The following is a 26796-nucleotide window of genomic DNA, read 5'->3' as shown; positions in this document are numbered from 1 at the left end:
AAAACATATTCACTTTCCATTTTCGTCCATCTCACAAAATTATATGCATTCCATTTTTAAAAAATTATTTCAATTTATTACCTTGTATATCAACTTATTTATAACTTATAGTACTACCATTAAACACTAGTAACAATGTGAGTCTCATTATCCACTAACATGCACTGCTTTACTATCTTCCTTCTTCTCTCTCTTACTTAACCAATTTTATCTTAATTCCCGATCCATATTAATTGCCCATATTTTTATGGAATGGATGGAGTATTTATTTCTGTTTCAAAGATAAATGTTTTTGTAATTAAGTCTCAAAGTAACTAGACCGATACAAAACTGAATTAAAGTTTACAAACTTGAAAAGTAAATGAATATGCAAACTTTAATATTGTTATATACTTTCCACAAATTGAATCTGAATATTTGTTGATATTGCGATACTTCATGAAAAACGATATCATTTTAATGAAGCGTTGTTACGTCAAAAGTGATTTTATATTCAATTTATGAAAAAAATTATACACCATATGTCCCGCATTAACTGCTCCGTCACGAATTTTAAGAAATTGTTTAACTTAATAGAGAAGAATAAGAAAAAAGTTAATGAATTGAGAGACTTACTTTTTTACTTCACCAGTTCTTAAAAAAATAGTCTTATTTGTGGAAGACACGAGTTTAATAATAAATTGATAAAGTAATAAAGAGGAGAAAAGTGAGTAAAATAAGAGAGAGGAGAATCGTCCCATTTTTAGAAATTAGATTAATTTTATGGATATCCAAAAAATGGCCAAATGAGACTTTTTTTATGAATGGAGGGAGTATAAATTTATAATAATTATAAGTAGAATTAGTTAGTAGAATATGTGGTTCACTTATCAAAAATAATAAAAATAAAATGAGACAATTAATGAGGACCAGATGAAAATGAGATAATTAATGGGACAAGAGGGGGTAATAACAATAAATTTGCTTATTTATTCTTAATTTTCAAATTTGTCCATAAAATCAAAAGGTACCCATAAATTATGCTCTACAGGTCTTCCTACAAACGATTGATTTCTTTTGACCGTTTGATTTAAGAAAATGATATATATTGAGTTACTTGCAGAAAAAATAAAATAAAAGAAAGAATAAAATATGAGAGATAATTAAATAAAGTAAAATAATATTTTTTTATAAAAAAGTAAAATTAAAAAACAATAATAAGAGAGTAACTAATTACCTTTTGGTAAAAATAAAAATTAATCCTGGCAGTAGAACTTTAAAAAATTACTTATATGACATAGAGACTACTCCATGGCAACTGTGATGTTAGATTCAATTTTAAAACTATGTTTAGTTTGTGTAAATTTTATCATAATATTTAAATTAATATATTTGTATTCAACTTTCAAAGTTTGTGTGCGAAGTTAAAATACAATGAAAAATTGAAAATTGTACACTTAATTAATTCCATTTGAGGTTTGGTCTACATAGACAAATATTACTATATTGACAGCTAATTGATTTAATTAAATTCTATTTAAGCTTTTGTCAACCTAGCAAGTTAAACACTATTAATATTTGTGCAACATGCCTTCAGTTTCGGTGAATGTTTTAAGCTAGGAGTAGCACCCTCTCGGTCTCCATCCACGAAAATAATCTTATTTTGTCATTTTAATTTTAAATATCCACAAAAAATAATTTTCTTTTTAAATATAAAAAAATTTTCTCTTATATTTTATCCATTTTTCTCTCTGAATCTCTCTTTTATTTTATTTTCTTTTTCTATTTATCTTTTATTTAATAATTTTTTATTAAAACCAATGAATGACGGGGAGAGTATTTTATTAAAAAGTCAAAGGATTGTTTAATTGACCCTACTTTGCTGCTTGAATGATATGGAAATTGTTTTTTCCTCCATCCTTTCTCAAGTTTAAATATAAATAAATTTTTCATTGAAGAATAATACAGGAATAATAAAGCCATCTGCAACAGGGATCTCTCCCACCCCATTTGATACGGTGAGATACCGTATCGATTTTGGCGACGAGAGATCGCCGGCGTAGGGAAGGTTCGTTCGCGGGAACTTCCCGTCGAGCAGCCTTAGGTTAACCCTAACTAGGGTTTTGGACGAAAAAAATAGAGTGCAAAAAATAAATACGGAAATTAGGTAAAGTTTTGTGTATTGATTTCTTGAGGTTTCAATGCATATAACTCCCTATTTATAATTCTAAGGACCCTAGGTTTGGTTCGACTCGATCATTCCGAGAAAGAACCAACAAGAAAACCCGAAACGGAGCTTATAATATGCTCGACTCAAAAGTTCCAAAATTAAATAATCCAACAATAATAATAAAAATAATAAAAGCCAAAAATTGCTATAACTAACGGGAAAAAAAATCTTTGAACCAATCTGGCCTCTTTGACTGCCTCGATGTTCTTCTCGGCCCTTCTACCACGCTGCCCTATTCATCGCTGCTGTCCTCCGGAGGCTCTTCCCTAACTTCCGATACATCCTTGGGCTGTTGTGGTGTGGTATCCGTATCAACCCCTCCCCTGTTATAAAGCTCCTTGTCCTCAAGGAGTGACGGAAAATGACGCGCCATAACATCACGTGGCTCCCATGTGTCTACCGAATCCTCCTCGTCAGACCACCGAACCAACAACTTCTCAACCGCCTTACCATCCTTCAATGCCACGCGGGACTCTAGAAATTGCACGGGCAAATGATAGAGCATCCCGCCACGAACTCCTGCGGCAGAGATACCATAACGCTCTCTGATGTCCCCTCCACAAACGGACGAAGCAAACTAACATGGAACACATCATGGATACGCGATCGCTGCGGTAGCAGACGATACGCCACCTGTCCAATCTTCTCCAACACCAGTTTGGCGGAGAGAGGCTTCGCCACCGAATGCTGCCTATACTGCTCCAATTTGAGAAGGAATTTATCACCAACCTTAAATTGTACGTCACGTCTGTGCTTATTCGCAGTATCCCACATTCTCTTCTGCGCACGTTCCAAGCTTTTCCTCAAATCTACCGATAAAGCCGACCGTTGGGCAATCAGCTCCGCCACTGCAGGTTCCTCGCGAATCCTCCCTGCTGAAGGCTTTACCGCGACAAGGGCCGGCGGTTCGCGACCATAGAGGGCCTGAAAAGGCGAAATGCCTATACTATCGTTGTGGAAACAATTTAACGACAGTTCCGCCCAAGGAAGAAAACTTTCCCATTTGGATGGCCGATCTGCAGCAAAGGCGCGCAGATATTGTTCTAAGCCTCTATTACGCACCTCGGTTTGGCCATCAGACTGAGGGTGATGGGCCGTTGAAAACTGCAGCTTTGTACCACTCAAGCTCAACATATCCGGGCACACATCGCCAAGAAAAATAGGGTCACGATCCGACACTAAGATCTTGGGAAAACCATGGTGTTTAACCACCGTTTCGATGAATAAACGGGAAACGCGCATAGCATCAAATCTCGCTAGCAGCGGGACAAAATGAGCATACTTGGAAAAACGATCTACCACCACCATTATAGTTGTATACCCTTTTGACAGCGGCAATCCCACAATGAAATTCATCGAGACATCTTCCCACACCTGCGCCGGTATAGGTAATGGCTGCAAAAGCCCCGTTGGCTTCTGTGTAGACGTTCAAGCCCCACATGTTCGTCGTCTGACAAGTTATACACGAGGCTACAAAGGCCTTCACATCTCGCCTCATGTTTGGCCAATGAAAGTAGACGTTCAAGCGGCGGAGAGTGCGCTCGAAACCCGGGTGGCCAGCCTGCGGTTTACTATGGTGTTCATATAGTAATGCCTCCCGCAGAGGTGAATCCTTGCCCACCATGATCCGACGCCCCCAATATATCAAACCATCAGCCACAGAAAAAATTTGGAGTGAGCTGTACCTGCCTCAATCTGACGGCGCAGGTCGCAGAGAGCTTGGTCAGTCACCGTTTCCTCCCTCAGAAGTCGAATGATGTCCGACATAGGCTGAGCGAAAGCCGTGAACAAGGCTGCATCGTCGTTCATCACCTCGTCCCTCAGGGACAGCGCGTCAGCCACCCGATAAGCTGCTCTTGATTTATATTCAATCGTAAATTTGTAACCCATCAACTTCCTGACATAGAGATGATATTCCGGCGTCTGAATCACCTGTTGGAGAAGCTCTCGCAAACTTTTTGGATCACTTCGAATGACAAACTCACGGCCCAAGAGATACTGTCGCCATTTCTACACTACTTCAACGATAGCATATACTCCCTCCGTCCCGCTTTAGCAGTCCCGGTTGATCAATTTTAGGCGTCCCGCTTTAGGAGTCCCGGTTGAACTCGGTTGAACTCGGTGCATTAAAAAATGATTTCATTCCAATTTTATAATCAAGTAAACAACTAAATATAAAAGCCAATAAAAAAACAAAACCTTTCACATTCCCCTCATTTCCACCCCTCATTTCTCTCTCTCTGGAATTACTCCGTCCCCTTCCCTGTGAATCCTAAATCTGGAGATCCAGATCCGCCGCCACTCCCGATCCCTGTGTTTAATCGTCTCTCTCGTGCTTAAATGGGAACCCTAAACCCACAATCTCCACAGACACTATCTTCTCCGCCACCATCTCCGCCGCCAACACCACCATCTCCGCCGGCCTATTGGTCATTCGACCATAGCTATGGGTCGATTGGGAGTGTGATCGACACCCATGACTCTCCTATTCCAACATATTCGTGGGAGAAAACGGACTCCATGTCCACTGTTGTCCCTGAAACTCAGTTCTCTGTGAACCCTAGCTACTCCCATCTCCCTCCACCCTCTCCGTCGGCCGATCTGTCATTCAACTCGACATTGGAGCCGGTTGACCTTGGAAGCGATGTCGATCCATTCCCAATTTCTACCATTGTCCCTGAAACACCATCGATGGCACGAAAGGCTCGGTACACCGAGGAAGAGGAGCGCTACCTTCGGTTTATGGCCATTCAGTTCCCATGTTTTCTAAAGCTCCTCTAAATCAGTGAGTATGGTTTTCAATTTTGTGCTTTATGAGGGATTGGCCTTCGGGCATCCCTATGATGAAAAATTGCAACATTTCTGATGTTTTGTGTTTAAGCCACCCCCATTTTTTTGGGTTTGGAGGTTTATACACTTTCTGGTGATTGTTCCGCCTTGGTGGTGTTTTGTTTGATGGTGTTGTGCTTGGTGGTGTTTGGGGTTGATGGTATTGTGGTTGGTGGTGTTTTGGGTTGGTGGTGTTGTGGCTTGCTGCTTACCTGCTGCTTCATTACATTCTGCTTCAATACTTGGTGTAATTGAGTTGGTTCCTGCTTTGTTGGTTACTGCCTATGATGTTTACTGTGTGATGGTTAATTCGTTGAGGATGAATGCTTACCCAATGATGAGATTTCTTGAGGGAACCTGGTTTTTTGCATTGTGCTTCATGATTGTTGATTGCTTGCTGCGTTTTGGTTTCTGTTGCTTACCCAATGATGAGAATGCTCTGATGGGATTCTTGTTTTACAAAAAGTATGCATTACTTAGATGTTCCTTACATATTCAATGCATTACATTCAAAAAACTAAAGCAAAAAATCAAATGCAGCATGAGTGATCTCTGTCCTAGTAGCCAAATGCAGTGGCCAGATCCGCAATGTCATAGGAAGAACCATCATTATTCTGAGGCAGTGCTAGGTACTCCAACACATCCCTCACCACCCTTTCTTTCACCTCCAGCACTTTGGGTAAAGCCCCTATTCTTTCCAGCCTATCCTTGTTCATATGGGGGATTTTGTAATTGTTCCCACCTTGCACCTCCAGGATCTCTGAGAGCACACTTTGTAGTGTGAGGAACACTTTGTTCAGTGTCTGTGGTGTTAACTCTTCATAAGCCATACTCACATTCTGCAACAATTCATCCACATTGCTGCATGCTTTCTTATCCTTCAATGATTGAATAGCCCTGAAAAAACCAAGATCCAATATGTTTGTGTCTGGGGAATTAGGTGGCTGACAAATCAATTGGATTTTGAATCCATTTGAGTTGGCAGCTTCTTCAAACTCTGGATCAGTTGTGCTTATGTGTGGTTTGGCATTATCTTGTTGAATGTAAATCTCTTTGGATGCACTTGTAGGCCATTTGGAATGGATGGCTGGTATAACCTGTACAATGTGAATAATGGTTACCTAAATGATGACCTATGATAAAATTTTTCTGATGGTCTGATAGGGTAAATATGAATATACCTTGTTGATGAGCCACTCCCTTGTCACTGCTTGTGTCACTGCTGGAATGGACTTTGTCTCCAATGTTCCAGCTGGTCTGTTCTTAGAGCTCCTCTTTGCTGGTACAATTTCTGTGAAAGGAAAAATGCCTAACTTGCCATCAAAGAGTGTTTCCCCATTTGGGCCAAAATGTGGCCTACTAACAGCGCACAAGAACATGACTTTGGTTATGAATCTCTTTGATCTACATGATCTCTGTGGCTCTTCTTCATCGGGCAATAGGTAGTACTTATCCGCACTTTTTGTCAAGTAGAACCATTTTTCATCAATGTGAACTACATTACGCATTTCATTAAATGCAACCTTATGTGCAATAATGTTTGGCTGAAGCTGACTGAGGCACCATTTCAGTCTTGTCAACTTATTTAGATCAGTTAAATGTGGCTTAACTGCACTAGTATGGGGCCTAAGCTGTTTATCCTTTACCCACCTACAAACTGTAGTTTTGCTAACTCCAAGTTTTGGTCCCATCACCCTATAGGAGGATCTTTCAAGTACAGAGAGTGATCTAACCTTTACTCCATCAACTTTTTTCTTTTCTCCACGATTGTATCCTTTAACTTTTCCAACCATGTGTGCAGGTTCTCCATTCTCCATCATCTCTGTGGCTGCCTTCCAAAGTCTGAAAATGGTCTTCCTATTGACAGCAAAAGCTTCGGCTGCCTCACAAACTGCTCCTTTTCGAAGAACACCACCTTGGCTGTTTTTGAGTAGATGCTGCACAATGTTGTTCTTCATGTTGGTGGTCAAGTATTGATTCACCCGCTGCTCCGCCATTCCCGTTGATGAAATTTTTCTGAGGGATTCCTATTTTGAAATTAATGCAGTGTGTGTTTTTGGTGTTTTTGATGGTAGTGGTAAATGGAAGGAGCAAATGAAGGTGATGGATGTATTTATAGTGTGTTTAATGCACTTTAGATTTGAGTTTAGAACTTCAAAATTTCCCTCCAAAATTTTTAGGAGGATAATTTGGCAGATTGTATTCCCTCCATTTTGGTAATGAAAATATGAATGTGGATTTCACTTAATCTTCTTTTACCACGGTTATCAATTTTAAAGTGTTGGAATTTGGTACTTATTGGTTAATGTACAGCAGGGAATTAAAAAAAAAATTTAAAGCAAGTGAACAGTCACTTGGCTGACGAAAATAAAAGGAAAAAAGGTGTTTAAAAGTGGGTCCCTATCTCCACTACCATATTTATTTATTACACACTTAAACACTCCTTAAAACATGTGCTCGACTCAACCGGGACTGCTAAAGCGGGACGGAGGGAGTAACTCTTTGTGATAAGTGGAGGCGCTACGGCGTCGCGGACCCAATTTCTTGCTAAAAAATGCAAGAGGGCGTCCATTATGCATGAGGATGGCTCCAACCCCAAAATCGGAAGCGTCCGTTTCTAGGTAAAATGTCTGCGAGAAATCCGGTAAGTGGAGAACCGGCGCTCTGGTCATGGCACTCTTTAAATTCTCAAAACTCTCTGATGCTGCAGTAGTCCAAACGAAAGAATCCTTCTTAAGTAAGTCGGTGAGGGGAGCTGCAATCACCACGTAGTGAGCAATAAAGTAGCGGTAATATCCAATTAGGCCTAAAAAACCGCGGAGCTGCTTCACGGTAGTCGGAGTGGGCTAGACGACCATGGCCTCGATCTTGGCAGGATCGGCCTTCAACTGGCCTTCGGTGATCAAGTGCCCCAAATAATCTATCGTCATGCTGCAGAAGGAGCATTTGGACAACTTGACAAAGAAGTGATGCATTTCCAGAATCGCCAAAACTTGGTCGAGGTGGATGCCGTGAGATTCCAGCGTCGGACTATAGACCAAAATATCTTCGAAGAAGACGATCATTGACTTGCGCAAAAGAGGCTGGAAAATACAGTTCATAGCAGACTGAAAAGTCGATGGGGCATTCATCAGCCCAAACGGCATCACTAAAAACTCAATGTGTCCATCATGTGTGCGAAAAGCCGTCTTATAAATGTCTGACTCGTGCATCCTAATTTGATGGTACCCGGACCGTAGATCCAATTTAGTGAAGAAGCGAGCCTTTCCCAATTCATCAAAAAGTTCATCCGCTGTCGGGATGGGAAAGTGGTCCGGTACCGTTGCTTTATTCAATGCTCTGTAGTCGATACAACACCAGAAGGTGCCGTCCTTCTTGCGAACCAATAAAACTGGCGACGAGAAAGGACTCTGACTGCGCTGAATAACGCCCTGATCCAACATCTCCTTAACTTGTTTCTCAATTTTGTTTTTATGAAAATAAGGGTACCTGTACGGCAACACATTCACTGGTTTGGAATTTGGAATGAGGTCTATCTTGTGATCAAATTGCCAAGCCGGAGGTAGCCCACCGGGGGAGCTGGAAAACTGCCGCATACTTGGTGAGAATGACATGAATGTTGATACACTATTTATTAGCACTAAAAATACCTGCAAGCATACATGGTAGATTTAGTATAGCTAAAGGTCAGTACCGGGATATCGAACACAGGGAATAAGATTGCAACTGACTACCATATACTAAGCATCACATACTATCTAGAGACACGAGATTTTTGGTTTGATTCTATAAAATAGACATAAAATAAATAACCAGAAAAAAGAAAGCATAAAAACATATGATACAAAACAGGCGTAAGAAAGTAGAATTTTAGGATTCAAAACACAATTGACTTCCTTGTATTACGGTCTCTAGAGTTATTAAGTCGGTCACTTAACTAGATTAAACTCCCTCCCGAGGTGAGAAATCTGTAGATTAAGTGTAATAATTGAAGTCCCCTTCTAATTCTTAGACCTGACTCCTAAAAGATCGTTAAGACCAATGACCTCACGTGAAACCTCAACTCTCCCGAGTTCTATTGAAGTAAAGTGTGAATTATCCCTTTTCCAAGTCAACTATTTCGTCTCCCGAGTACTCTAATCAACTCTAACATATATACAAGAGGTAGCTAATCAATTGAATATAGAAGGCACAAGGATAAATCAAATAACTGCAGGAGCTAACAAGGAAAATCAATTTAATATCTTCACCAAAAAAAAAATCCACAAAAGTTGTTCTACTCATAGACAAGTAAAAACTACAAATAAAGTACGAGACATAAAAGAAATAGATAAAACCCAAGGTTGAATCTTCAATCTTCAGTCTTCTCTTGCCTGGATCTGCAGAGCTCCGCTCCAATGGAAGATGGATAATTATATGTGTGGATTGTGGGATGGAAGAAGGTAGAGTGAGAGAAGGATTGGAGGCTAATATGAATTAGGTTAGATGTATTTATAGGATGGAAAAGGGTTAATTTTTGATAATTTTCGTGGCCTATAAGAAATAGGAGAGATTGGGCTTCACAATATAATAATTCTTTTCTTCCGTGAATTTCCGCCTAAATTCCCGCCAGCTTTGACTGCACTGCGCAACTTTCGTAGAATAGTCATAACTTTCTCCACAGAACTCCGATTGAGACGTGCGAGATATCCACGCGAAGCTCTTTCGAAGTGGAAGAGAATGATATGCATAAATCACTGATTGGACTCCAAATCTGATGGCAGAATGGGCTCGAACAGAGGCTGCTGCACCTTGGCCTTTTTGCACCTTTTTTCTATCTTTTTCTATCATTTATCACAAACACATTAAAAATACCAAATGTATAACATATGCAATTTAAAAACATAACTTGCATGGTTGACATTTAAAATGAGTCAAATCTAGCCCTTAAAAACATGCAAAATCCGTGTTTGTCAAATGCTCGACGGCAGACCAAGGGGAAACTCAAGGGGTGAATGCGCCGGTTCATCATTCGCGGCGGGATCCACCGCTATCAACTCGTAAAGCTTTAAGAGTGAAGCGTGTGACACCAAGGAAGCAAATGAAGTCAGAGAGAGCTACGAAGGCGGGTGGTGAGCACCGGACAGAACGACCAATTTATCATCACGGAAAAATTCCATCGACTTCGTCACATAATCGGTCGTCACCCGACCCAAGGATTCTAACCACTCCATACCCAATATAATGTCCGAACCATGCACTGGGAGAACGTGCAGATCGATCGAAAAAGGCGTGCCCTGCAACAATAGGGGGGGGAGGGGTCGCTGTACACATGTGGGAGCATAACAGGGATTCACCATTCCCCACATAAACTCGAAATGGCCGTACTGCGGTGAGAGGAAGGTGCAGTCTCTCCGCGATCCTGGGGTGTAGGAAATCGTGGGAGCTTCCGGTGTCCACCAAGACCGAAACCGTCTCGTTCTCAATTGTCCCAGAAAGTGTGATAGATTTTGAGTGTCGCTGGCCCTCCATAGCTAATAAATGTGACAAATTGGCAGCGATGACCTCATCTTCCGGTGGATCCTCCGGAACACCCACATATGCTAAAAACATGTTCTTGCAGACATGACCTGTGACCCACTTCTCCGGGCAGAAAAAACAGAGACCCAACCGTCTGCATTCGGCCTTATGTGCTGCTGAAAGGCGAATGACTGGCGGAGTTGTGGTGCTATTTGAACGCGGTGCCGAGAAGGTAGGTTTAGTAACTGAAGAGCTATTTTTCTTGATAACGTGTTTAGACTGTGTGCACAGAAAAGAATAACAAGTTTCATAGGTCTAGCAAATCCACTAGATCACAGGGTCTAGGAGCTCACTGGTCGTTGGAAAATCTCGGTCGTCGGACACACAGAATACTTCTTCAAAAACTCTCAACCACTTATACTAAAATTTAGCATAGGGAAGCAGAGATCGATCCCACAGAGACGGATGCGTAATTAAATATGCTCAAGGATTCGGGAACTATTTTTGGGTTGGCTGCTGCCAGACATTTTTGGGTTGAGGAAATTAGACTAAACTTGGAATTGACATCTGCTACGCTAACAACTAGATCTAGGCAGAACATAAATCATGCATGTAAACTGGAAATCGAGACAATCACTAGATCTAAGAAACTATTCTAAAGTACCTATACCTGGGAAATAAACTGACGGTGGGGACCATGGCTGAAAAAGCAGAGTACGGACGAAAAGCTGGAAAAACAACTAACTAAAGTACTAACTAACAAAGGACATCATCTTCTTCAAATCAAATTGCATCAAAACTCAGTAGAAACAGGTATGAAGCGTAATCGGAAAACAAAGCAGACTGGATTTAAGCAATTTATCGAAGAACAATTAGGAACTAAACAGATCTACGGCTACTAGACGAAGTAAAACAGAAGGTAAACAAAAAACTCAAAATCCATGCACAACTCGATTTCCCCTGTTCAAATCCAACCTCGGATGCTAAATCCACTCCGGATCCAAGCATCCGACACAACTCCGGCCAAAAGTAAATCCATAGCTTCAGATTCAACAAACAACCTCCGATCAACAACAAAAACACAGATCCACGGCCGAATTCCCCAGATGAAGCACATAACTGACCAAAACAGAGATTAACAAACAACTACTGAGATAAAACTTCAAACAAAATTAAATCAGCGTAGATCATCACAAGATAAACACCATCATGACAGAAACTAAATGCATAGATAATCTGTAACAGCAACAACCAAATTGACTTTCAAAACGCGAAGTTCAATGAAATAAAGTGCAAAAACAGAATGAAAGTAGATTGTTTTTTCGCCCTTCACGCGGACGGTGTTACGACTGACTTTCTCGGAAGATAAAACCCTTAGAACCCTAAACTACCCCAGAACTCCCATTTCCCAAGTGTTTGTTTCTTGTGTGTGAGCTAAGAGCAAAATTCGCTATATTTTCGTGTGATGCATGCTCCTTTATTTATAGGCGTTGAAGTGGGGTGAGGTATAGATAGTCTTTGTTGCCCTCAGCTATTGACTCCCTTCTTCTAGCCTCCTTTTCCTTCAGTTCTGCTTACTTTTTCTTCATTTCCTTCGCTAGTCCATTTCCTCCAGCTCTTCCTGGATCTAGCGATTTCGTCACACACCTGGCTTATAAACTGTGTTAGACCCAGTAAAATATAGTGCTTTTCACCACATAAGCGATGCACGAAATTAGCCTTATCAGTAACCTTAGCCGGCGATGCCTGGCTGTGCCGGCGTCGGCAAAGGGGAAGGTCTGGTGTCTCGTGGTGGCCACTGGCGACGTGAGTACGATGCCGTGGTTTGCCCCAGCCAGGTGGGTTGCTAGCACGAACACCGCCGCCAACATTTTCAAACCAGCAACATACAAATCAAGCAACACGTGGTCAGGGACACCCACAACCTTATTTTGCAATTTTTCAAAAGCCAATTGATAAACCCTAAACTGTACCTGTTTGCTGCAGTTTCTTGAGGAGTCCAATATGACCCACGTAACACTGTGGGTCAAAGTGCCGACGTACGTCATCCAAAAATTCGGGCCAAGTCACTAACTCATGTCTATCGCAATAATTCCACATCCAATCCGCCACATTGTGCTCAAAAAGCATGATAACATAGAGTAGGCGCTGCGCCTCCGGCGTACCAACATGATCAAAATAAAATGCACACCATGAATCCAATTATTTACCTCCGTGCCGTCAAACCGCGGGGGTTCCATTTTAACTTTCAGGCGGTTGTGATCCGTAGGGTTAGCGCCCATGGAAGGCACGGAGGACCCCAACACGAAGATGCGCTCACCATCTGGGGCGAGAAAGCGGCATGCGGTCCAACTGGCGGTGATCAAGCGTGTGTTTCTGCCGTGGTTGGGAGGACGGCTGATGGAATCTGGTTGCCGCTGGTAAGGACCCCCTGACGTCCAAAAATCCAAACTACGGGATGGACGACGGCTGTGTTGAGCCTAGGGTTCGTATAAACCCTGTAGAGAACGGCTCTGTAGTATGGCTCACGGGGAGTGTAGTCGCCGATGAAGTTGGAGTGTAAGTAAATATCGACATAGGGACCGTTGACTGGGTCGAATAGGGTCTGGTGAAAGACGGTGCTGGCGGCGGCCGTCCCATGGGGAGCACGTCAGTGAAACGGCTGTCCGAGTCATCCATCATGGTCAACAACTCGCTAATCGCAGCCTGAATTTGCACTAGTTGGGAAGATAGTGTGGCGATCGACGGATCTGGAGATACGGTTGCCGGTAGGGTTACCTGCGCCGCCGTAATTGATTCCGTGCGGCCCACGCCTGAAGCTTGTGTTGTCATTGATGATGAAGATCGGCGGAAGGAAGAGAACTACAGAAGGCACCAGATGAAACGGTGGGATACCGTATCGAGTTTGGCGACGAGAGATCACCGGCGTAGGGAAGGTTCGTTCGCGGGAACTTCCCGTCGAGCAGCCTTAGGTTAACCCTAACTAGGGTTTTGGACGAAAAAAATAGAGTGCAAAAAATAAAGATGAAAATTAGGTAAAGTTTTGTGTATTGATTTCTTGAGGTTTCAATGCACATAACTCCCTATTTATAATTCTAAGGACCCTAGTTTGGTTCAACTCGATCATTCTGGGAAAGAACCAACAAGAAAACCCGAAACGGAGCTTATAATATGCTCAACTCAAAAGTTCCAAAATTAAATAATCCAACAATAACAATAAAAATAATAAAAGCCAAAAATTGTTATAACTAACGGGAAACAAAATCTTTGAACCAATCTGGCCTCTTTGACTGCCTCGATGTTCTTCTCGGCCCTTCTACAACGTTGCCCTCTTCATCGTTGCTGTCCTTCGGAGGCTCTTTCCTAACTTCCGGTACCTCCTTGGGCTGTTGTGGTGTGGTATCCGTATCACCATTCCTTTCGATATACCTTTGTTATGTCATGTCATTATTTTCCATCGTCAAACAAAAGATCCCTAATAGGATTAATTTGCTATATTTATTCAATTATACATACTCAAATCATAATAGTAGGATTAATGATAATAGTAATAATACATATTCCAACCATATCTAAACTTTCTTTATGTGGTGGTGAGGTAACCATATTTTACATACGATAACCGGATCAACCAATTCACTTGATGTCACGTAGTCACGTGTACACTAGTTCTAATATAGATCGATGCTTCTCTTTGTTAGAATCCGAATCCGATTATCATTTTTTGATATAATCAAACAGATAGACTGTTAGGGAAAAAAATTCCTCAACGATGATAAATCCGCGTCGAACGTCGCGGGAGCGATTGTCCGTCGATCAATTCGGCGTCGAACTAGGTTTACTTGCGTTTTGTGCAAGAAAGAAGAAAAGATGCGTGGAAATATTTTATTTCTTGAGTGGGGAAATAAAATATACATGTATTTATTCTAAGGACCCTAGGGTTGATTCGACCTACGGTCCGGGAAAGAATCAACTAAGAAAACCCGGAAATGAGCTTAACGTCACACAACGATTAAAAATACTCTGTTTCAAAAAGGAAAAATACAATAATTAAAGACTATAAAATAACTACTACCTCCGTCCCCCAAAATTTGCTACACTTTGACCCGACACGGGTTTTAAGAAATGTAATGGGGTGAGTTGAAAAAATTGGTGGGATGTGGGTCCTACTTTTAAAGTATTAGTTTTATAATAAAATGTGATTAGGAATGAGTTAGTGGAATATGGGGTTCACTGTCAAAAATGGTAAAAGTGAAGTGTATCAAATTTTCAGGGACGGACAGAAATAGTAAACTGTATCAAATTTTCAGGGACGGAGGTAGTAGTAATTATCTATCGAGACACAAAATCGCCGTAACGTGACGGCCTCTTGGATTGCTGCCGGGCAGACCGCTCGCGCCTCGCTGGTGGCTGCTCCTGCTGCTCCGTTGTGTCAGCATCCGTGTCCTCCACACGAAGCTCGGTCTCCTCCCCCAGCCTTGCCGAAGGCCGTTCCGTAACATATACATCACATGAAACACACATTTATGACAAACAAAAACTTTAATAAACAACAAACTTGCGTTCGGGTTATCTAAAAAATATAAACATCATAGTAGCTCTTTGAAAATATTTCATAGTTGCATAATTGCATTCACACTAAAGCGAAGAATTGAAAAGCCCACATTGTATGTTTCCATTTTTTATAAATGATTCTTCGCCTTGAAGTTACGTTTTATGATCGCCCTGCTTGGAGATAACATAATAAGCTATTTGGATTCAGGTAATATCACCTATTTCTATTTGATTGGAATATGCATTCGGCATTCCATATATCGTCTTGTTATTTCAAGCATTATCTCTTAGACTTTAATTGAATCGAGAGATTTAATTACTTGGAATTATTGACTCCAAAGACTAAAATTCAAAGAGTTATTTAAATTAATCAAGATATTTAATCAATCTTATGTAAATTAATTACTTAATTAAATTGAAAGATTTAATTCAATCTTGGAGTATTTGATTAACTCCATGCCTAAGCATTTAAATTGGTTATGCAAGCTCAAGAATTAATCTCATGCCTATCATTAATTAGAAATTAATTAAATAATTAGGCTCACTCATTGAAGCTTGCTCCCATAATTAAATTAATTAAAGGAAAATGAGTCCAAGTAATTAATTTAATTTATACGTAACAATTAATTAATCTTACTAAAGATAAGTTGAATATAGTACAACAATTTAATTAAGTTAAGCCCAAAAGAAATTCAATCCTCTAGCCCAGAAGCTATAAATACTAGCCCAACAAATAAATAAATAAAAGCGCCAACAATTTTGAAGCCCAAAGGAATTGCTTTATCACTTGGGCTCTTGCATTTTTTGCCACAAAATAAACTGATTAGCTAGCCCAACCTCAGGAGTGCATTAAGAAAAACTCTAGCCCACAATTAAAAAGAGGATACCTCCATTTATTCATTTCATACACACAGAAATTAGAGAAAGAAACTCTTCCTTTTCACTACCAACTCTCCCCCTCTTGCCGAAAATTGAAGCTGCTGCCGCCACTCCTCGGCCGTTAATTTTCTGTGCAGCCCAGCTGTCGGCGGCAAGCCGCCTGAAAACAAAAGAAAAAGCGTAGTAGATTTTCAATAACAGTCTCGATTTTCTTCATGATCAAAGGTCCACATGTTTTCCAATCGTTTTGAAACTTGATTGAAGGTAGAACACTTATTAAGCTTTATTTTGAACTAAGGGAATCAAATTTTAACGGCTCATGAACTCTGTTCCTATCTAACGGAACACTATTGGATCAAATGACAAAGACATTGTTAAGAAAAAGATGGCTTTTACCGGATGAAATGAAAATTTGATTCAGAGAAAGATTTCCCGATTTGGATGCTCATGTAGAATTTGGCGCATTCCAAAAACTTGGGGATCATCTTGAATATATTAACCAGTTCTTTATTTTCCGATCGCCTGGAAGGGACAAAAGAAAAATCTTGTTGCATCCTCGAGCATTTTGAATTTCCCTTTTATAAAAAAATCCATTAAATTCGAATTATATTATTAAGTACATTCTTCATCGAAACTTCCTTTAACAGTGTATGAGGTGGCTGATGTTTTTAATGGTAGCAGTCTCAATATTCTTCATGACCGCATCTAAACATTGTCCGGTCATGCTGAAAGTTTTACCTGAGGTAAAACACACATCAAAACTCATTTTGACTAAAGGAAATAAAATTGGAACGGTTAGATCTTCCTTTATTAATTATAAAGTTGCCTCTGTTTTGAGATGTTTATTTTCAATTTGAGCCAATAACGAAAACTTTTCTATGTTAAACTTGAAAGGAAGGGTATATCTGTTTACATGGAAGTTTAAATTAAGTGTTTAATGTTTATGGTCCGTTAAAGACTTCAACTTGTCAACGAATTATTGCGGTTATGGTATTATAAATTCTATATTTTTGATAGAGTTGAGTAATTAAATCTGGTGTGACCACGACTTCGATTACAAATTAACGAATAAGTTGATGAAAATACGTATTTAAATATGAAAACTTGAAGAACTTGCCTGCTTATTTAATTTCTTGTTACCTGTACACGCGTTTACAAAAATCATAATCAATCAATTAATTCAATATTTTGTCTCTACCCATTGTCCGACGATGATGCCTAATACTGTCAGTAGGAAACTACAAAAATACTCTGGCTGTGCAATTAACCTGAAATTTCAAGCAAAAAACGTCATCTTCATCAAACCTATTCGGATAATTATTGAATACATCATTGACTTAGCACATTCTGGTATATACCTTAAATATTCGATATGCGAATACTGGCACACACCTTATATTTCACAGTTCACACAACATGAATGAACATACATAGTGAGTCTCACTTGTTTAGTAGTAATCCCCAATTTTGAGTAAGATCAAGATGGGCGGAGACCATCTCCAAGTGCTGGACGCACTTGATACAGCTAAAACACAGCTTTACCATTTCACGACTATATTGATCGCCGGAATGGGATTCTTCACCGATGCATACGATCTCTTCAGCATCTCCCTCATCACCAAGCTCTTGGGCCGCATTTACTACACCACCAATCTCAACGCCCCCAAGCCGGGCACCTTGCCTCCCAAGGTGTCCTCGGCCGTCACCGGCGTCGCCCTCGTCGGCACCCTCGCCGGCCAGCTCTTCTTCGGCTGGCTCGGCGACAAGATGGGCCGCAAGAAAGTCTACGGCCTCACCCTCATCCTCATGATCGTCTGCTCCATCGCCTCCGGCCTCTCCTTCGGCCACTCCCCCAAAGGCGTCATGGCCACCCTCTGCTTCTTCCGCTTCTGGCTCGGCTTCGGCATCGGTGGCGACTACCCCCTCTCCGCCACCATCATGTCCGAGTACGCCAACAAGAAAACCCGCGGTGCATTTATCGCGGCCGTCTTCGCCATGCAGGCAAGGACAGCCACGTGGGCCGTGGCTCTCTGTACTACTTATTCTTCAAATTTACATATTTACCCTTCTCAATTTTTTAAACTATTTGCTTTATGTACATTTTTGCCCCAACTAAATTTAATTTCTGGCTCTGCCCCTGTATGCAGGGCTTTGGCATCCTCACGAGCGGCATCGTCGCTCTCATCGTGTCCGCGGCCTTCGACCACGCCTACAACGCGCCGATCTACTCAGTCAATGCGGCCGAGTCCACGGTGCCCGAGGCAGACTACATCTGGCGGATTATAGTCATGTTCGGTGCGCTCCCTGCGGCCCTGACTTTCTACTGGCGGATGAAGATGCCCGAGACAGCGCGATACACTGCGCTCGTGGCGAAGAACGCGAAGCAGGCGGCGCAGGACATGGCGAAGGTGTTGAACGTCGATCTGGAGGCGGAGGAGGAGAAGGTGGAGAAATATGCCGAGAAGTCATCCAACAGCTTCGGCCTTTTCTCTAGAGAGTTCGTGAGACGCCATGGAATGCACCTTTTAGGCACAACTTCAACATGGTTCTTGCTTGACATAGCTTTCTACAGCAACAACCTCTTCCAGAAGGACATCTTCACCGCGGTGGGGTGGATCCCGAAGCCGGAGACGATGAACGCGGTGCACGAGGTGTTCCGTGTAGCGAGAGCGCAGACGCTGGTGGCTCTCTTCGCCACCGTGCCAGGCTACTGGTTCACGGTGGCGTTCATCGATATAATCGGGAGGTTCACAATCCAGATTGTGGGATTTTTCTTCATGACGGTGTTCATGTTTGCGCTGGCGTTTCCTTACGATCACTGGATGAAGAAGGACAACAGGATCGGGTTCGTGATCATGTACGCGCTGACGTTCTTCTTCGCCAATTTCGGGCCCAACGCCACGACGTTTGTGGTGCCGGCGGAGATATTTCCGGCGAGGCTGAGGTCGACGTGCCACGGGATATCGGCTGCGGCTGGGAAGGCGGGGGCGATTATAGGAGCGTTCGGGTTCTTGTATGCGGCGCAGCCTAAGGATCTGAGCAAGAGGGATCACGGGTATCCGGCAGGGATAGGGATCAAGAACACGCTGATCGTGCTCGGGTGCGTGAACTTGTTAGGGCTGTTTTTCACATTCTTGGTGCCGGAAGCCAAGGGGAAATCGCTGGAGGAGATGTCGGGGGAGAATGAAGGCGACGGTTACGGGGAGACGGGACAAGGCGATGGATCCAACAGGACTGTGCCGGCTTAGTGTACTCAAGTCTTTGTTGTTTTTCATATTTGTCAAACTCTGTGATGGGGAGAGAGTTATTTATGTCTTGTATTTATGTGAATCAATATTGATGCTGAATCGTACGTTCGTATACATATGGTTTTATTTTCATTTTTCCTCAGGGTGTTTACTTGAATATTCTGAAACTCAACAGTAATCTGCCCTATTTCCAAGAACATTAATTAGGAAAATACTTAATTAACTGCATTAAATTATTTTGGTATGATATAAAAGAAATTCAACCGTGCGATTCTGTTATTTATAACTATGGTCTATGGAGCGATTTCTCTATGATATATGGATATGTTTGAGTTATTGAATTTCACGAGTATAATTATGGACTCTGCCTAAAATAAACACTGATATTCACGAGAATTGAAAGCTTTGGTCAAAAGTTGGACATATTGAATAGGTGGACTAGTATTGTTTTTGCGAAGTTAATACTACTCTAGTCTCAAATAATTTATTTCATTTTTCTATTTAAATTCATCCTACATAATTTGTTCATTTTACTTTTTATAATTTTTGGTAATAAAACTCGTATTCCACTAACTTATTCATTCTCATATTTTATTATAAAACTAATATATAAAAATAGTACCCACATTCCACTAACTTTTACAACTCACTTTTCATTATATTTCTTAAAACTCGTGTCTGATCAAAGTGAGACGAATTATTTGGAACAGAGGGAGTATGTAGTAACAAATATTTCCTTCGTCTCCAATAAATATCCACTTTGATTTCGGCCAAAGTTTTAAGAAATATAAAAAAAGTGGGCTGAAAAGATTAGAATAATATGAGTCTCACTTTTATATACTATTCCTTCCATTCCACAATAGTGGGGTTATTTCCTATTCTAGCAAAAGTCAACAAATTTATTCTATCTTACTTTATTCACTTTTCATATCTCTACCCTTTCGTTTTTTACTTTATTCTTCTTTTACTTAACTCACTTAACACATTTTTTTTTTAAATTGCGTGCCAAAAAGAAACGCCTCAACTACTATGGAACGAAAGTATTAGTTTATCTACGACCTCTGTCCCACAATTAGAGTCCATTTTTGTCATTTTAGTCTGTCTCACAATAAAAGTTCATTTTCACTTTTACTTTAACTGGTAATAGACCTCGCATTCCACTCACTCATTCCACACACATTTCATTATAAAACTAATATAAAGTGAGATCCTTACTCCACTAACCTTTATAACTCACTTTCTTTTATATTTCTTAAAATTCATACCGAGTCAAATGTGGACTTCTATCAAGGGACGGAGACGGAGGTAGTATTTCTTTAAAAGCAAATTATACTCCATTCGTCACTGGCTACTCAACTCGACCTGTCATTATCAAATTAATTGCAGAACTTTCCATGAATTATTGCATTGGAGTAATGAGGTGAATATACACCTCAAATTGAGAATATGATCTATAATTAACTACTGTATACGTATTTAATTTCCTACTATATGTGATGCAAATTATCGTAGAACGAGACGCCAGCAAACTGACTTCACGCCAATTTGGACCATTTGTTGAAACCCATTTCATCACGTGAGGATCGGATAATTAACTTTAGGAAAACTAAAGTACTTTTGATTCATTGAAACAATAGTATTGAAAAGACTAGAGTCTCAAATGTAAAGTATCCGAAGCCACCACATTGACCAGACCAGATACATTGCATACCAAGTTGGTTATTGGTCTAATTTGAAGCTTATATCCACGTGGCTTTATATCTCTACCACAAGATCATCCAAGTATAACATATAAAATGCCACATCACAAAAACAAATACCACTCCTAGTAAATCTAAAAATGGACAGAGAAATCAAGTATAGAGGCGTGAGGAAGCGGCCATGGGGGAAGTACGCCGCCGAGATACGAGACTCCGGCAGGCAAGGCGCGAGAGTGTGGCTGGGGACGTTCAATACCGCGGAGGAAGCTGCCAGAGCCTATGACCGGGCCGCCTACTCCATGAGAGGTCACAAGGCGATCCTCAATTTCCCACAAGAGTATAACTTGCCAAGCAGCTCCTCGCATTTTGCCTCCTCGTCAGATAATGGGAGACAAGTTTTCGAGTTCGAGTACTACGATGACAAGTTGTTGGAGGAACTTCTTGATCAAAATCACCAATCAGAGAATAAGTAGCGAGTATTCAAATCACTAATTTATACTCTCTACATCAGTGAAATGTTGTCCAGTTTTACATTTTAGTCCGTCTGCGAAATGTCTGTCCACTTTGCTTTTTTTTTTTTTTTTTTTTTTTTTTTTTTTTTCATTTTTAGTAAATGAAGCTCACTTTCTACTAACTCATTACACTCACATTTTATTATAGAACTAATATATAAATATGAAACCTACATTCCACTAACTTTTTCCACTCATTTTTCTTCACATTTCTTAAAACTCGTGCCGAGTCAAACTTGGATAATATTTTGCGGACGGAGGGAGTAACCTATTTATTGTACTGTCTTAACAAAATTATTTTGTGAAAATGGCTAAGGTTTATTTTTATATTGTGTTTATATGCATGTTAAGAGTGATCAAGTTCGTAACACTCTTCATGCATTAAACAATTGCGTGTGTCACGTATTGTAATGCTATTTAGCATGCATAGTGTGACATCTCACTTCGACTGAATAAATGTCAAATTTAATATTTAAACAGTGTATGTCTACATTCGTGTAAAATAAAACTGAAAAATAATATTCAGAAAGTTATGGGCCAAGCCCACTAAGCTCTGGGCTATCTTATAATGCTAAGTCAAGTTATTGGTGGTTTAGGTCTATTAAGTTTGATTTTTGCAATACAAATTTTGATCCAATAACCTTGAATGTTTAGAATATTATATAGATTTCAGACATAAAAAAAAATGTAGAAGAATAAATAACAAGGATGTGATGTGAATAGCCCATGTCATGATGCCCCACCATCCATAAATGGATAGCGACACAATATAGTAGTTTAACTCTTAAGGACATGAAAAATATAAACTTTTGGCAAATCTTCAACAAACGTGACATAACCATCCCGATAAAATAAGCATGCAGCAACGACTTTAATCTTCAACTTGCTCATTTACTTAATTCAATATTTCACTCGCCTTCTTCTCATATCATTTCTAAAGTCGAATCATTTCGTTCAAAATCGATCCATTTCTGTTGATGATTAATTTCGAATTTCCGAGATGCAAAATCATCATCATGTCGATTCATTCAGCGAGAAGTGCTGGTGTGATGTAGTCGATTACAGCAGTCTCTTGGACGACACCGCACCACTGCCCGGGGTTGTTTCCGAGCCTTCTCCGTGAGTGGTTCACTTCAATTCTTTCTTATATTTTTCTTTGGCAAGTTAATTACTTGTAAAGTCTTGTTTATGACGCTCTTCCTAGTTATTTTCGTGTATTTTATTGGTTTTTTTTTCGTGATAAAAACTGTGCAAGTTTTTCTAATCCTATATATCTTTTGATTATGTTGGTGCAGTGTTTGTTTGTCAATTGATTGCTCACTGAGTGGAATTACAACTCCAGCTCTTAAATCTGAGGAAAGAGGATTTCCAAGAAAGAGGTGAATAAATTATTACGATGCTCTTCAACATATATAGATAAAAATTTTAATAATCACGAAAATAGTTAGCTTCTTAGTTCTACAAAGTTGTTTAGCTATATTCCTAAAGTAGAATCAGGTGTTTTTGAAATGAAAAAGGATGTTTCCCACCCACCAAATATGTCGAATCATCTCATATCCCTTGAAATCTGCCTGGTCAACGCCACCTCCAAATTATTTCGTTGGCTCTTAGATTCCTTTTGGAGTGACTTCCTATTTTATTTGAACATATAAGAGTCGATATAAGTTTCGATTCCAGAATATTTTGTACTATCAATTAGTATATCGTAAATAGTTGCAATGATTTTTTAAAGGGTAAATAGTCATTTAAATCACCAAGTTTGGTCAAAATCCGGTTCGACCCACAAAGTTTAAAATCTGCTAATTAAATCACAAAGTTTCAATTTTTCTAGTTTATCCCACCGGTCAAATTTTAGGTGGAATATTTGCATCTCTATATTGAAATCTATCATGAAATCTCAAGACAACTTTAAGATCAAGCACCTTGTGATTACACTTATTATACACGCGTCTTTTTCTGATTTAAATCTCAATCCATCTTGATATCTCAATCCACGTCAACAAAGATTCCACCGAAAATTCGACTCATGGGATAAACTAGAAAAATTGAAACTTCGTGATTTAATTAGCGGATTTCAAACTTTATGGAATAAACTAGATTTTGACTAAACTTGGTGATCTAAATGGCTATTTCCCCTTTTTTAAATTAAAAGCTAGGAGTATTAATTCTGCATCAATTGTGCTTCTACATAGTATATTTAGTTGATGCAATTGCCATGTTATTATTGAAATTTAATAGATCATATATTCCACTAATTTTTTTCTACTTACTTTCTTTCACAAAGTCAAACATTCTTTAAAATCCGCACGGATCAAATGTGAGAAATTTAATGGGGACTTAATCTATTAATTAGAGGCCGGGAAACATGTTGCTAATTATTATTAGATGATAAGCACAATATAGTTGATACTACTTCCGTCCCTGAAAATTTGTTCCATTTTTCTATTTCCGTCCGTCCCTTAAAATTTGTCCCATTTCACTTTTTATCATTTTTGGCAGTGGACCCCATATTCCACTAACTCATTCCTACTAACATTTTATTAGAAAACTAATATATAAAAGTAGGACTCACAATCCACTAACTTTTTCAACTCACTTTCTATTACATTTCTTAAAATCCATGCTGGGTCAAAGTGGGACAAATTTTAGTGGATGGAGGTAGTAAAACACTTCTCCTTCTTCTTCTTAGACTTAGTTTTCCTACATAAACATGCTTGTGTACTGGATTATTGTATATGCTTGTATGTAGCACTAATTTAGGCGTTGGTTATGTTTTTACAGGGGACGTTCTGATCTAAATGGTGGGATAGGAACAAAAGCATGCCGCGAAAGAGAGCGAAGAGGAAAATTGAATGACAAGTATGATTATATTTTAAGTTTCATTGATATATACATCACTCGTTTCTTGCCAAAATACTTTTGCTTTCTAATCAAGGTGGATATAGAAAATTTTTCTGGTAGGCGCTTCAATTTAGTATATACACTCCTCAGTCGAATAAATATATATATATATATATATATATATATATATATATATATATTTGCATATTACAAAAAAAAAATTAGCACATTTTTAAATTATTACCACGATACATTAACCCAATTTAAAGGTTAAAACTATGTTCTTTCACTTCCTATTCATTTTTCAACCTATCTTTTGGCAGCCATTTTTCTTCATTTCTTTCTCATATAGTCATAATGCTTCAACCTTGGATTGTTTTTGTTTTAATGATACAGATTCATAGAACTCTCTGCCGTTTTGGGGCGTGAATGCATTGGAAAAACCGAAAAACTGACCATGCTTAATGATGCCATCAGACTCCTAAAACAGCTAAAAACTGAATCCCAGGAATACATGCAGATGAACGCAAGACTAACCGAAGAGATCAAAATTTTAAAGGTTAGGCAGTTTATTACTCTGTATTTATTAAGATGGATTAGTGAAAATTGGATTAGCTAATATACAGGTGGAGAAAAATGAGCTCCGGGAAGAGAAGGCGAAGCTAAAGGAAGATAAAGAGAGGATAGAGCAGCAGTTGAATATGTATCAGGCCGACGCAGCTAAGAAGGTTCCCATGCTTCCCAGCTATGGCTTTGTCCCGATGTGGCAGTATTTGCCCTCCTCTGTCCGCGATACTACTGTTGATCATGTGCTCAGGCCACCTGCTGCTTGATTTTTTAGGACATTTCTCTCGCAAATTAAATGTTTTTGTCATGCTTCATTGTAAATAAATCAGTACTACACACTTTTGGAGAAGACATCTTCTCACTTTTCATATTAATAATTCAGTGTCATGTGAGTGAATTAACACACAATGTCTTAATTATTTCATACATAAACTTAGTAGTACACTGCATGATTCAGCTTAATTAAGCCCTGATGCTTTATATCTTCACGCCTTGTAATAATCAAGAGCACGATAACTGTCGAGTCCAGAGTTTAGGAACTTCATTAGATAATCTTCAATCACAATCTCTTTGTATATCGCAGGACTTTCTTGTGTAATCAGTTCTTGGATAGGTCCATAAATCTTGCCAGTGTTGCCGAAAGGCCCGGATAGAAAACATGCCACTGAAATTCTTGGTCCGATGCCATTTGCTATTACCCTATGCTCATTGCTTCTGTATTTCCCATTCGACACCAACTAATTCAAACAAATGCAACATAGAATCAGTGAACAATGTTGTCTAACTAAGTACTTATAATGTAATCCAATAAATATTGGAAACATAGACACACACCTGAAGAAGATCGCCGATGTTTATGACTAAAGCCCCTTGAACAGGTTGAATATCAATCCAACTATCTTTGTAGAAAACCTGCAAGGCGCTAACAAGTTGGTTTTGTAGAAGAATTGTGAGGAATCCAGGATCCGAATGTTTTGTCGTTCCGATTGCAAGCTGAGGCTCAGGGCATGCTGGATAGTAGTGGCAGTGGAGACGATGCCCCTTCGAACATTCCATCTCTCTTAACATCTCAGGTTTTAGTCCCAGCCCCTCAGATAATAGCTCTAATAGAGTATTTCCCAATTTTTCCACATGTTTTGAGTACTCAACTGTTGAATCTCTACGAATCATCATGTGTACATGCAACATATATACAAGAATTTTTAGTTGTTAATTACAATTAATGATCGAAATATTTCAACCTAATAATCATCCGGTTATTCAAGACAAGCTACCTATTTATTTGATACGTGACAAGTATATATAGGTGAACGGACCAAAAAGAAAACCAGTGACAAGTAATGGGCGATGAAGAAAGACGCATACCTGCAAACGGCGGGCAATTGGTGAGGATCAAGTAGATGAGTCCCTAAATTAGCCGAAATGCTTAACGTATCTCTCCAACTAGCAGTTTTGGATTTGAAGAGATCAAAATTGCTGCTATATCTCACACTCTCCCTCGCATCCCGGCTATAATACTTCTTCTTCTCATCCACGCCCATCTCATGGAAACGGCGCACGCCATCGATCATTCCATCGCAGACCGATTGAGGAATCCCGTGGCTCACCACTTGGAAAAACCCCCATGTTTCAGCAGCGCTTCTCACTTGTTCAACTATCTCCCTTCGCCTACCGCCGCTCAGATCGATCACCGGAACTTGAACTTGAACTTGATCAGCCTTGTCGTGTTTCAGCTCCTCGGCCAGCTCCTCCGGTGGCCTCACGAAGATTTGTGGGAGTTTGAAGAGACCTGCATCGGTGAGCCCTTTCACACCGGCTTTTGTTTCGTCGAAATCTTTTAGAAGTTTCATCCGGTCGTATTGCTCTGAATCTGCCATTTTTTGTAGTCTTTCTGATGATGATTTTGGATCTATACAAACTGTAATTGCTCTTTTCTCAGTAAAAGATGGCCTGGGTGT

The 26796-nt window shown here is 39.8% G+C and overlaps 4 protein-coding genes across 4 annotated transcripts; 3 read left to right on the top strand and 1 right to left on the bottom strand.

The window, feature by feature from the left end:
* The first annotated feature begins 17322 nt into the window (after positions 1-17322).
* On the top strand, positions 17323-19350 carry LOC125188079 (probable inorganic phosphate transporter 1-3). Its single transcript, XM_048084818.1, has 2 exons — positions 17323-17971; positions 18118-19350. The coding sequence occupies exons 1-2, from the start codon at positions 17453-17455 to the stop codon at positions 19216-19218; spliced, it is 1620 nt and encodes a 539-aa protein (XP_047940775.1). The 5' UTR covers positions 17323-17452; the 3' UTR covers positions 19219-19350.
* Positions 19351-21058: 1708 nt separating this feature from the next.
* LOC125189728 (ethylene-responsive transcription factor ERF096-like) lies at positions 21059-21470 on the top strand. Its single transcript, XM_048086970.1, has one exon. It carries the CDS (start codon positions 21059-21061, stop codon positions 21389-21391), a length of 333 nt encoding a protein of 110 aa, XP_047942927.1. The 3' UTR covers positions 21392-21470.
* An 834-nt stretch (positions 21471-22304) lies between these two features.
* Positions 22305-25241, top strand: LOC125188081 (transcription factor bHLH104-like). Its single transcript, XM_048084820.1, has 5 exons — positions 22305-22549; positions 22726-22809; positions 24212-24289; positions 24668-24830; positions 24898-25241. The coding sequence occupies exons 1-5, from the start codon at positions 22431-22433 to the stop codon at positions 25102-25104; spliced, it is 651 nt and encodes a 216-aa protein (XP_047940777.1). The 5' UTR covers positions 22305-22430; the 3' UTR covers positions 25105-25241.
* On the bottom strand, positions 25178-26796 carry LOC125188080 (1-aminocyclopropane-1-carboxylate oxidase homolog 1-like). Its single transcript, XM_048084819.1, has 3 exons — positions 26204-26796; positions 25673-25997; positions 25178-25575 (listed from the first exon to the last, which is right to left on the bottom strand). The coding sequence occupies exons 1-3, from the start codon at positions 26713-26715 to the stop codon at positions 25324-25326; spliced, it is 1089 nt and encodes a 362-aa protein (XP_047940776.1). The 5' UTR covers positions 26716-26796; the 3' UTR covers positions 25178-25323.

Source organism: Salvia hispanica, chromosome 5 (assembly GCF_023119035.1).
Source record: "Salvia hispanica cultivar TCC Black 2014 chromosome 5, UniMelb_Shisp_WGS_1.0, whole genome shotgun sequence".
NCBI lineage: Eukaryota > Viridiplantae > Streptophyta > Magnoliopsida > Lamiales > Lamiaceae > Salvia > Salvia hispanica.
This window is presented reverse-complemented; position numbering and strand designations above follow the sequence as displayed.